Source organism: Pongo abelii, chromosome 7 (genome assembly GCF_028885655.2).
Source record: "Pongo abelii isolate AG06213 chromosome 7, NHGRI_mPonAbe1-v2.0_pri, whole genome shotgun sequence".
Taxonomy (NCBI): domain Eukaryota; kingdom Metazoa; phylum Chordata; class Mammalia; order Primates; family Hominidae; genus Pongo; species Pongo abelii.
In genome coordinates this window covers 85,816,417-85,829,928 of record NC_071992.2, presented here as the reverse complement: position 1 = coordinate 85,829,928, position 13,512 = coordinate 85,816,417, and the positions used below count along the sequence as shown (strand labels likewise).

General features: G+C 39.2%; 1 protein-coding gene across 7 annotated transcripts in view; it reads right to left on the bottom strand.

The window, feature by feature from the left end:
* Positions 1–13,512, bottom strand: part of XKR9 (XK related 9) — a 178,618-nt gene that overhangs the window by 84,240 nt on the left and 80,866 nt on the right. For all 7 annotated transcript variants that reach the window (XM_054561755.2, XM_054561756.2, XM_063726687.1 and 4 more), the window contains one exon: positions 12,558–13,107. In XM_054561755.2, the coding sequence (XP_054417730.2) occupies positions 12,558–12,829 (272 nt within the window). In that variant the 5' untranslated portion in view covers positions 12,830–13,107. The remainder of the gene's footprint in view (positions 1–12,557; positions 13,108–13,512) is intronic.

Sequence of the window (13,512 nt, the reverse complement as noted above, 5' to 3'; positions counted from 1 at the left end):
TGATGGCCAGTGATGGTGAGCATTTTTTCATGTGTTTTTTGGCTGCATAAATGTCTTCTTTTGAGAAGCGTCTGTTCATGTCCTTTGCCCACTTTTTGATGGGGTTGTTTGTTTTTTTCTTGTAAATTTGTTTGAGTTCATTGTAGATTCTGGATATTAGCCCTTTGTCAGATGAGTAGGTTGCGAAAATTTTCTCCCGTTTTGTAGGTTCCCTGTTCACTCTGATGGTAGTTTCCTTTGCTGTGCAGAAGCTCTTGAGTTTAATTAGATCCCATTTGTCAATTTTGGCTTTTGTTGCCATTGCTTTTGGTGTTTTAGACATGAAGTCCTTGCCCATGCCTGTGTCCTGAATGGTAATGCCTAGGTTTTCTTCTAGGGTTTTTATGGTTTTAGGTCTAACGTTTAAGTCTTTAATCCATCTTGAATTAATTTTTGTATAAGGTGTAAGGAAGGGATCCAGTTTCAGCTTTCTACATATGGCTAGCCAGTTTTCCCAGCACCATTTATTAAATAGGGAATGCTTCCCCATTGCTTGTTTTTCTCAGGTTTGCCAAAGATCAGATAGTTGTAGATATGTGGCGTTATTTCTGAGGGCTCTGTTCTGTTCCATTGATCTATATCTCTGTTTTGGTACCAGTACCATGCTGTTTTTGTTACTGTAGCCTTGTAGTATAGTTTGAAGTCAGGTAGCGTGATGCCTCCAGCTTTGTTCTTTTGGCTTAGGATTGACTTGGCGATGCGGGCTCTTTTTTGGTTCCATATGAACTTTAAAGTAGTTTTTTCCAATTCTGTGATGAAAGTCATTGGTAGCTTGATGGGGATGGCATTGAATCTATAAATTACCTTGGGCAGTATGGCCATTTTCACGATATTGATTCTTCCTACCCATGAGCATGGAATGTTCTTCCATTTGTTTGTATCCTCTTTTATTTCATTGAGCAGTGGTTTGTAGTTCTCCTTGAAGAGGTCCTTCACGTCCCTTGTAAGTTGGATTCCTAGGTGTTTTATTCTCTTTGAAGCAATTGTGAATGGGAGTTCACTCATGATTTGGCTCTCTGTTTGTCTGTTATTGGTGTATAAGAATGCTTGTGATTTTTGTACATTGATTTTGTATCCTGAGACTTTGCTGAAGTTGCCTATCAGCTTAAGGAGATTTTGGGCTGAGACAATGGGGTTTTCTAGATATACAATCATGTCATCTGCAAACAGGGACAATTTGACTTCCTCTTTTCCTAATTGAATACCCTTTATTTCCTCCTCCTGCCTAATTGCCCTGGCCAGAACTTCCAACACTATGTTGAACAGGAGTGGTGAGAGAGGGCATCCCTGTCTTGTGCCAGTTTTCAAAGGGAATGCTTCCAGTTTTTGCCCATTCAGTATGATATTGGCTGTGGGTTTGTCATAGATAGCTCTTATTATTTTGAGATACGTCCCATCAGTACCTAATTTATTGAGAGTTTTTAGCATGAAGGGTTGTTGAATTTTGTCAAAGGCCTTTTCTGCATCTATTGAGATAATCATGTGGTTTTTGTCTTTGGTTCTCTTTGTATGCTGGATTACATTTATTGATTTGTGTATATTGAACCAGCCTTGCATCCCAGGGATGAAGCCCACTTGATCATGGTGGATAAGCTTTTTGATGTGCTGCTGGATTTGGTTTGCCAGTATTTTATTGAACATTTTTGCATCAATGTTCATCAAGGATATTGGTCTAAAATTCTCTTTTTTGGTTGTGTCTCTGCCCAGCTTTGGTATCAGGATGATGCTGGCCTCATAAAATGAGTTAGGGAGGATTCCCTCTTTTTCTATTGATTGGAATAGTTTCAGAAGGAATGGTACCAGTTCCTCCTTGTACCTCTGGTAGAATTCGGCTGTGAATCCATCTGGTCCTGGACTCTTTTTGGTTGGTAAGCTATTGATTATTGCCACAATTTCAGAGCCTGTTATTGGTCTATTCAGAGATTCAACTTCTTCCTGGTTTAGTCTTGGGAGGGTGTATGTGTCGAGGAATTTATCCATTTCTTCTAGATTTCCTAGTTTATTTGCGTAGAGGTGTTTGTAGTATTCTCTGATGGTAGTTTGTATTTCTGTGGGATCGGTGGTGATATCCCCTTAATCATTTTTTATTGCATCTATTTGATTCTTCTCTCTTTTCTTCTTTATTAGTCTTACTAGCGGTCTATCAATTTTGTTGATCCTTTCAAAAAACCAGCTCCTGGATTCATTGATTTTTTGAAGGGTTTTTTGTGTCTCTATTTCCTTCAGTTCTGCTCAGATTTTAGTTATTTCTTGCCTTCTGCTAGCTTTTGAATGTGTTTGCTCTTGCTTTTCTAGTTCTTTTAATTGTGATGTTAGGGTGTCCATTTTGGATCTTTCCTGCTTTCTCTTGTGGGCATTTAGTGCTATAAATTTCCCTCTACACACTGCTTTGAATGTGTCCCAGAGATTCTGGCATGTTGTGTCTTTGTTCTCGTTGGTTTCAAAGAACATCTTTATTTCTGCCTTCATTTTGTTATGTACCCAGTAGTCATTCAGGAGCAGGTTGTTCAGTTTCCATGTAGTTGAGCGGTTTTGAGTGAGTTTCTTAATCCTGAGTTCTAGTTTGATTGCACTGTGGTCTGAGAGACAGTTTGTTATAATTTCTGTTCTTTTACATTTGCTGAGGAGAGCTTTACTTCCAACCATGTGGTCAATTTTGGAATAGGTGTGGTGTGGTGCTGAAAAAAATGTATATTCCGTTGATTTGGGGTGGAGAGTTCTGTAGATGTCTATTAGGTCCGCTTGGTGCAGAGCTGAGTTCAATTCCTGGCTATCCTTGTTGACTTTCTGTCTCGTTGATCTGTCTAATGTTGACAGTGGGGTGTTAAAGTCTCCCATTATTATTGTGTGGGAGTCTAAGTCTCTTTGTAGGTCACTGAGGACTTGCTTTATGAATCTGGGTGCTCCTGTATTGGGTGCATATATATTTAGGATAGTTAGCTCTTCTTGTTGAATTGATCCCTTTACCGTTATGTAATGGCCTTCTTTGTCTCTTTTGATCTTTGTTGGTTTAAAGTCTGTTTTATCAGAGACTAGGATTGCAACCCCTGCCTTTTTTTGCTTTCCATTTGCTTGGTAGATCTTCCTCCATCCTTTTATTTTGAGCCTATGTGTGTCTCTGCACGTGAGATGGGTTTCCTGAATACAGCACACTGATGGGTCTTGACTCTTTATCCAATTTGCCAGTCTGTGTCTTTTAATTGGAGCATTTAGTCCATTTACATTTAAAGTTAATATTGTTATGTGTGAATTTGATCCTGTCATTATGATGTTAGCTGGTTATTTTGCTCGTTAGTTGATGCAGTTTCTTCCTAGCCTCGATGGTCTTTACAATTTGGCATGATTTTGCAGTGGCTGGTACCGGTTGTTCCTTTCCATGTTTAGTGCTTCCTTCAGGAGCTCTTTAAGGGCAGGCCTGGTGGTGACAAAATCTCTCAGCATTTGCTTGTCTGTAAAGTATTTTATTTCTCCTTCACTTATGAAGCTTAGTTTGGCTGGATATGAAATTGTGGGTTGAAAATTCTTTTCTTTAAGAACGTTGAATATTGGCCCCCACTCTCTTCTGGCTTGTAGAGTTTCTGCCGAGAGATCCGCTGTTAGTCTGATGGGCTTCCCTTTGTGGGTAATCCGACCTTTCTCTCTGGCTGCCCTTAACGTTTTTTCCTTCATTTCAACTTTGGTGAATCTGACGATTATGTGTCTTGGAGTTGCTCTTCTCGAGGAGTATCTTTGTGGCGTTCTCTGCATTTCCTGAATCTGAATGTTGGCCTGCCTTGCTAGATTGGGGAAGTTCTCCTGGATAATATCCTGCAGAGTGTTCTCCTGGATAATATCCTACAGAATGTGAGCGACACAGAAGACAGTGATTTCTGCATTTCCATCTGAGGTACCGGGTTCATCTCACTAGGGAGTCGCAGACAGTGGGCGCAGGAAAGTGGGTGCAGCGCACTGTGCGTGAGCCGAAGCAGGGTGAGGCATTGCCTCACTTCGGAAGCAAAAGGGGTTAGGGAGTTCCCTTTCCTAGTCAAAGAAAGGGGTGGCTGATGGCACCTGGAAAATCCGGTCACTACCACCCTAATACTGTGCTTTTCCGACGTGCTTAAAAAACAGCGCACCAGGAGATTATATCCTGCACCTGGCTCAGAGGGTCCTACGCCCACGGAGTCTCGCTGATCGCTAGCACAGCAGTCTGAGATCAAACTGCAAGGTGGCAGCAAGGCTGGGGGAGGGGCGCCCACCGTTGCCCAGGCTTGCTTAGGTAAACAAAGCAGCCTGGAAGCTCGAACTGGGTGGAGCCCACCACAGCTCAAGGAGGCCTGCCTGCCTCTGTAGGCTCCACCTCTGGGGGCAGGGCACAGACAAACAAAAAGACAGCAGTAACCTCTACAGACTTAAATGTCCCTGTCTGACAGCTTTGAAGAGAGCAGTGGTTCTCCCAGCATGCAGCTGGAGATCTGAGAACGGGCAGACTGCCTCCTCAAGTGGGTCCCTGACCCCTGACCCCTGAGCAGCCTAACTGGGAGGCACCCCCCAGCAGGGGCAGACTGACACCTCACACGGCCGGCCAGGTACTCCAACAGACCTGCAGCTGAGGGTCCTGTCTGTTAGAAGGAAAACTAACAAACAGAAAGGACATCCACTCCAAAAACCATCTGTACATCACCACCATCAAAGACCAAAAGTAGATAAAACCACAAAGATGGGGAAAAAACAGAGCAGAAAAACTGGAAACTCTAAAAAGCAGAACGCCTCTCCTCCTCCAAAGGAATGCAGTTCCTCACCAGCAACGGAACAAAGCTGGACGGAGAATGACTTTGACGAGTTGAGAGAAGAAGGCTTCAGACGATCAAACTACTCCGAGCTACAGGAGGAAATTCAAAACAAAGGCAAAGTAGTTAAAAACTTTGAAAAAAATTTAGACGAATGTATAACTAGAATAACTAATACAGAGAAGTGCTTAAAGGAGCTGATGGAGCTGAAAGCCAAGGCTCGAGAACTATGTGAAGAATGCAGAAGCCTCAGGAACCGATGCGATCACTGGAAGGAAGGGTATCAGTGATGGAAAATGAAATGAATGAAATGAAGGGAGAAGGGAAGTTTAGAGAAAAAAGAATAAAAAGAAATGAACAAAGCCGCCAAGAAATATGAGACTATATGAAAAGACCAAATCTACGTCTGATTGGTGTACCTGAAAGTGACAGGGAGAATGGAAACAAGTTGGAAAACACTCTGCAGGATATTATCCAGGAGAACTTCCCCAATCTAGCAAGGCAGGCCAACATTCAGATTCAGGAAATGCAGAGAACGCCACAAAGATACTCCTCGAGAAGAGCAACTCCAAGACACATAATCGTCAGATTCACCAAAGTTGAAATGAAGGAAAAAACGTTAAGGGCAGCCAGAGAGAAAGGTCGGATTACCCACAAAGGGAAGCCCATCAGACTAACAGCGGATCTCTCGGCAGAAACTCTACAAGCCAGAAGAGAGTGGGGGCCAATATTCAACGTTCTTAAAGAAAAGAATTTTCAACCCACAATTTCATATCCAGCCAAACTAAGCTTCATAAGTGAAGGAGAAATAAAATACTTTACAGACAAGCAAATGCTGAGAGATTTTGTCACCACCAGGCCTGCCCTTAAAGAGCTCCTGAAGGAAGCACTAAACATGGAAAGGAACAACCGGTACCAGCCACTGCAAAATCATGCCAAATTGTAAAGACCATCGAGGCTAGGAAGAAACTGCATCAACTAACGAGCAAAATAACCAGCTAACATCATAATGACAGGATCAAATTCACACATAACAATATTAACTTTAAATGTAAATGGACTAAATGCTCCAATTAAAAGACACAGACTGGCAAATTGGATAAAGAGTCAAGACCCATCAGTGTGCTGTATTCAGGAAACCCATCTCACGTGCAGAGACACACATAGGCTCAAAATAAAAGGATGGAGGAAGATCTACCAAGCAAATGGAAAGCAAAAAAAGGCAGGGGTTGCAATCCTAGTCTCTGATAAAACAGACTTTAAACCAACAAAGATCAAAAGAGACAAAGAAGGCCATTACATAACGGTAAAGGGATCAATTCAACAAGAAGAGCTAACTATCCTAAATATATATGCACCCAATACAGGAGCACCCAGATTCATAAAGCAAGTCCTCAGTGACCTACAAAGAGACTTAGACTCCCACACAATAATAATGGGAGACTTTAACACCCCACTGTCAACATTAGACAGATCAACGAGACAGAAAGTCAACAAGGATAGCCAGGAATTGAACTCAGCTCTGCACCAAGCGGACCTAATAGACATCTACAGAACTCTCCACCCCAAATCAACGGAATATACATTTTTTTCAGCACCACACCACACCTATTCCAAAATTGACCACATGGTTGGAAGTAAAGCTCTCCTCAGCAAATGTAAAAGAACAGAAATTATAACAAACTGTCTCTCAGACCACAGTGCAATCAAACTAGAACTCAGGATTAAGAAACTCACTCAAAACCGCTCAACTACATGGAAACTGAACAACCTGCTCCTGAATGACTACTGGGTACATAACAAAATGAAGGCAGAAATAAAGATGTTCTTTGAAACCAACGAGAACAAAGACACAACATGCCAGAATCTCTGGGACACATTCAAAGCAGTGTGTAGAGGGAAATTTATAGCACTAAATGCCCACAAGAGAAAGCAGGAAAGATCCAAAATGGACACCCTAACATCACAATTAAAAGAACTAGAAAAGCAAGAGCAAACACATTCAAAAGCTAGCAGAAGGCAAGAAATAACTAAAATCTGAGCAGAACTGAAGGAAATAGAGACACAAAAAACCCTTCAAAAAATCAATGAATCCAGGAGCTGGTTTTTTGAAAGGATCAACAAAATTGATAGACCGCTAGTAAGACTAATAAAGAAGAAAAGAGAGAAGAATCAAATAGATGCAATAAAAAATGATTAAGGGGATATCACCACCGATCCCACAGAAATACAAACTACCATCAGAGAATACTACAAACACCTCTACGCAAATAAACTAGGAAATCTAGAAGAAATGGATAAATTCCTCGACACATACACCCTCCCAAGACTAAACCAGGAAGAAGTTGAATCTCTGAATAGACCAATAACAGGCTCTGAAATTGTGGCAATAATCAATAGCTTACCAACCAAAAAGAGTCCAGGACCAGATGGATTCACAGCCGAATTCTACCAGAGGTACAAGGAGGAACTGGTACCATTCCTTCTGAAACTATTCCAATCAATAGAAAAAGAGGGAATCCTCCCTAACTCATTTTATGAGGCCAGCATCATCCTGATACCAAAGCTGGGCAGAGACACAACCAAAAAAGAGAATTTTAGACCAATATCCTTGATGAACATTGATGCAAAAATGTTCAATAAAATACTGGCAAACCAAATCCAGCAGCACATCAAAAAGCTTATCCACCATGATCAAGTGGGCTTCATCCCTGGGATGCAAGGCTGGTTCAATATACACAAATCAATAAATGTAATCCAGCATACAAAGAGAACCAAAGACAAAAACCACATGATTATCTCAATAGATGCAGAAAAGGCCTTTGACAAAATTCAACAACCCTTCATGCTAAAAACTCTCAATAAATTAGGTACTGATGGGACGTATCTCAAAATAATAAGAGCTATCTATGACAAACCCACAGCCAATATCATACTGAATGGGCAAAAACTGGAAGCATTCCCTTTGAAAACTGGCACAAGACAGGGATGCCCTCTCTCACCACTCCTGTTCAACATAGTGTTGGAAGTTCTGGCCAGGGCAATTAGGCAGGAGGAGGAAATAAAGGGTATTCAATTAGGAAAAGAGGAAGTCAAATTGTCCCTGTTTGCAGATGACATGATTGTATATCTAGAAAACCCCATTGTCTCAGCCCAAAATCTCCTTAAGCTGATAGGCAACTTCAGCAAAGTCTCAGGATACAAAATCAATGTACAAAAATCACAAGCATTCTTATACACCAATAACAGACAAACAGAGAGCCAAATCATGAGTGAACTCCCATTCACAATTGCTTCAAAGAGAATAAAACACCTAGGAATCCAACTTACAAGGGACGTGAAGGACCTCTTCAAGGAGAACTACAAACCACTGCTCAATGAAATAAAAGAGGATACAAACAAATGGAAGAACATTCCATGCTCATGGGTAGGAAGAATCAATATCGTGAAAATGGCCATACTGCCCAAGGTAATTTATAGATTCAATGCCATCCCCATCAAGCTACCAATGACTTTCATCACAGAATTGGAAAAAACTACTTTAAAGTTCATATGGAACCAAAAAAGAGCCCGCATCGCCAAGTCAATCCTAAGCCAAAAGAACAAAGCTGGAGGCATCACGCTACCTGACTTCAAACTATACTACAAGGCTACAGTAACAAAAACAGCATGGTACTGGTACCAAAACAGAGATATAGATCAATGGAACAGAACAGAGCCCTCAGAAATAACGCCACATATCTACAACTATCTGATCTTTGGCAAACCTGAGAAAAACAAGCAATGGGGAAGCATTCCCTATTTAATAAATGGTGCTGGGAAAACTGGCTAGCCATATGTAGAAAGCTGAAACTGGATCCCTTCCTTACACCTTATACAAAAATTAATTCAAGATGGATTAAAGACTTAAACGTTAGACCTAAAACCATAAAAACCCTAGAAGAAAACCTAGGCATTACCATTCAGGACACAGGCATGGGCAAGGACTTCATGTCTAAAACACCAAAAGCAATGGCAACAAAAGCCAAAATTGACAAATGGGATCTAATTAAACTCAAGAGCTTCTGCACAGCAAAGGAAACTACCATCAGAGTGAACAGGGAACCTACAAAACGGGAGAAAATTTTCGCAACCTACTCATCTGACAAAGGGCTAATATCCAGAATCTACAATGAACTCAAACAAATTTACAAGAAAAAAACAAACAACCCCATCAAAAAGTGGGCAAAGGACATGAACAGACGCTTCTCAAAAGAAGACATTTATGCAGCCAAAAAACACATGAAAAAATGCTCACCATCACTGGCCATCAGAGAAATGCAAATCAAAACCACAATGAGATACCATCTCACACCAGTTAGAATGGCAATCATTAAAAAGTCAGGAAACAACAGGTGCTGGAAAGGATGTGGAGAAATAGGAACACTTTTACACTGTTGGTGGGACTGTAAACTAGTTCAACCATTGTGGAAGTCAGTGTGGCGATTCCTCAGGGATCTAGAACTAGAAATACCATTTGAACCAGCCATCCCATTACTGGGTATATACCCAAAGGACTATAAGTCATGCTGCTATAAAGACACATGCACACGTATGTTTATTGCGGCACTATTCACAATAGCAAAGACTTGGAACCAATCCAAATGTCCAACAACGATAGACTGGATTAAGAAAATGTGGCACATATACACCATGGAATACTATGCAGCCATAAAAAATGATGAGTTCATGTCCTTTGTAGGGACATGGATGAAATTGGGAATCATCATTCTCAGTAAACTATCACAAGGACAAAAAACCAAACACCACATGTTCTCACTCATAGGGGGGAATTGAACAATGAGAACACATGGACACAGGAAGGGGAACATCACACTGTGGGGACTGTTGTGGGGTGGGGGGAGGGGGGAGGGGGGAGGGATAGCATTAGGAAATATACCTAATGCTAAATGACGAGTTAATGGGTGCAGCACACCAGCATGGCACATGTATACATATGTAACTAACCTGCACATTGTGCACATGTACCCTAAAACTTAAAGTGTAATAATAATAAAATTAAATAAAATAAAAAAGAAACCAACAATCAAATATAATATGCAGAGAGAAAATAACTACTCATCTAGCATTCTATAGCCACTAAAATATCTCTCAATAAAGATAATGAAATAAAGACATTTTCGAACAACCAAAAAGTAAGAGGTGATGTCGCCAACAGCCCCTCAATAGATGACATTCTAAAAGGCAGACCTCAGGAAGGCAGAAGTAAAGTAATTCTAGGGCCGAACATGGTGGCTCACACCTATAATCCCAACACTTTGGGAGGCCGAAGTGGGTGGATCACTTAAGGCCAGGAGTTTGAGACCAGCCTGGCCAACATGACTAAACCCCGTTTCTACTAAAAATACAAAAATTAACCAGGTGTCATGGCACATGCCTGTAATCGCAGCTACTCAGGAAGCTGATGCAGGAGAATCTCTTGAACCCAGGAGGCGGAGGCTGCAATGAGCCGGGAAAGCGCCACTGCAGGCCAGCCTGGGTGACAGAGCAAGGCCCTGTCTCAAAAAAAAAAAAAAAAAAGAAAAGAAAAGTAATTCTAGGTAGAAGTCCTAAGATTCAAGAAGAAATAAAAAATAAAGAGAGTCGTAAATATATGGGTAAACATAAACAAAATTTAGTAGAATTTAACTACATAAGGTAGAAAAATACATAATATCATCTAGTGGGATTAAAAACAGGCATTAAAATGACAACAATATAAATATATTAGTTGGGAGCACAGCAAATCGAATTCTATTGTTTTGAGGTCTTTAAATTATCAATGTTAACAGCAAAGGTTTTGTTTTACTTTATACATGGAACAATTTAAGACCGCACATTACGCACTATACTTCTAGGTAGGATCCAGCATATTGGAACAGACCAATGCTCCTGCCAAAGCAACTAGAGAAACTACAAACTGGGCTGATATACCTACAAATGCTTGTTGCTTGGAAATATTTGCTGATTCTATTACTCAGAACAAGAGGTTGAAAACCTGGATTCTGCCCAAGCAAAGGGCTGTTGTTAGGTAAGAAGAGAGGCCTAGTTCAATAGATTATAGCACATCCATACTAAAGGATACACCATGCAGCCTTTAAAAAGAGTAAAGCAGCTTTGTATGAACTCACTTCAGAAGATCTTCAAGATGTTTAAGCTAGGTTTTAGAGGTCTGTTGACCTCAGCTCAATCAATTTTTCCAACAACATATGTGCCAAATTTTGAAACTACACCATAGAGGCTAAAAGCTAAGCAGAAAGTCTTGAAAAAGCAAAACAGGCTTTCTGGTAGTCTTATGGTGCCAAGATAAAAATTAGTGTTCAGGACTTGTGGAGGTGAGATGACCACACCATACTCTCAGTTCCCTAGAGATTACAAACCAAAAGCAGATTGAACCTTAGTCTAAATGCCTACCAGAGAAAAAGCAAAACAGTAGCATTTGGAACTTCTATCATCTTTTGTATACAATGTGTAATATTCAATCAAAAATTACTAGGTGTATCAAGAGACACTGAAAATCAAGGCAATTTGGCCTTTCTTTTATAATACAATTTATAATTGATAACACAATGTACCTTAAGGTCCTCATTTGAATGCTGATGAAAATAGTTCTGTAGATGTGCAAATTTTCCATTATTAGAATGGCAAGTAACAGAGAATTTACCGTATTTCTAAATTCCTTGCAAAAGCAACTTTTATCTTTCTTCAATATTACAACTACATAATTCTTAATATTGCTCATACGGAGTACTCATTTAATCTTACCTATTACATATGTATTTGTTCATCAGCACTTTTACTGTATTTCTTTAAACATTTTCGTCTTATTGAGAATGTGCAGTTTGAAAATTGACTTCTAATACCAACAACTAAAGCACTTTCTTTCCAGCTTTTCCTAAAACCTGTAAACTTCTTTCTCACTGCACATTCTGTTTCTTTTACATATTAAAAACATAATAACTATAGCTTCAAAAAGGCAAAATATGTGAAAATATTTTGAAAACTATAAGTCTCCACATAAATACAATTGCATTATTCCCATTAATTAATATAAGAAAAGCCTGGAATTTTTTTAATACATTCAACTAAGGATCATGAATTTGTTGCTTTTTAACAGGACAGAATCAAAAGTAGAATCACTTAAAGTAATAGTGGAGAGGTCATAAAAAATTAAATATACAGAGAATCATGGAATTCTGAGGGCCTATTTAGAGTCTAGTTTCTCTACCTATAACAACATGATTCTTAAGGTTGCTTTAGTTCTATGACTCTGTACCTAGCTAACCACATAGCTACTGCATTATTGCAGCAAAAATTTCATTTAGTTAAATCAATGATAAGTATCAAAAAAGTGAGTACTCTCTCAGTTACAAGTGAAATGCCATATTTACACAATCAGACTTAGAATATACACAGAAGATAAAAGTTCTGTAAGACATAGAAATGTCTTTTTCCTTCTCATGAAAACTGAGTTCATATCAGAAAATTTAATTAGATATTTAATTAGATAAATTTAAACATTTTTATAAATGAACCTGGAAAATTCTGACAGTATGGCAATGACTTATATTAGCACAATAGTGAGGAGCAAGTAACCTTTGTGCTTCATGCAAACAATGGATCTTTGTACATTTGACTACCAAGATACAAAATGGTAGCTTCTGTTTGGAAAAAGAAAAACAGTGGTAATGATTAAACATGTATGCTCACCTTGTAAAAACTCCTCCTTGCAAGCAATGAAGTAGAAGAAAACAATGCTGACTTTCTTGGCCTGCTTTCTTTAAATCAGCCTTGAACCAAGAATAACTAAAACACTGAGCCACAAGTGTTCCAAAAAGCATAAAGCTTAATGCTAAAACACTAAAAACGTACTGTCCTTCATGGAAAAATCTGACAGATACCCATATGTCCACAATTAAATCAGTTATGTAGATTATAATGCCAAGAACTGACATTATAAAATTCTGTTTAGTATATTTCATTATGAATGACTATAGCTTTTCGTTATCTACTTTTTTCTCCCTCACAAAAAGGGAAAAAAAGCCGAATAAATATTGGTATATCCTTTGGTATAGCATTGAATTTTAATTTCTACTCCCTAAATCTATTTAGAAGAAAGAATAAATAATATGAAATGGGAACACTAACACCAAAGTGACTAATTTTGACTTTCTTTTCTAAATCTCTAATCTAGGTCCAATGTTACAAGGCTTTAATCAATCTTCTGTTTCACAATGATCTTCATTGCAGATGACAAGACCTAAAATAAAACAGATATTTAAGTTCCAAAATATCTTTTTTTTCTTTTTATTATTATACTATTATTATTATTATTATTATTATTATTATTATTATACTTTAGGCTCTATGGTACATGTGTGCAACGTGCAGGTAAGTTACATATGTATACATGTGCCATGCTGGTGCGCTGCACCCACCAACTTGTCATATAGCATTAGGTGTATCTCCCAATACTATCCCTCCCCCCTCCCCCCACCCCACAACAGTCCCCGAAGTGTGATGTTCTCCTTCCTGTGTCCATGTGTTCTCATTGTTCAATTCCCACCTATGAGTGAGAATATGCGGTGTTTGGTTTTTTGTTCTTGCGATAGTTTACTGAGAATGATGATTTCCAATTTCATCCATGTATAATATTAAAAACTTG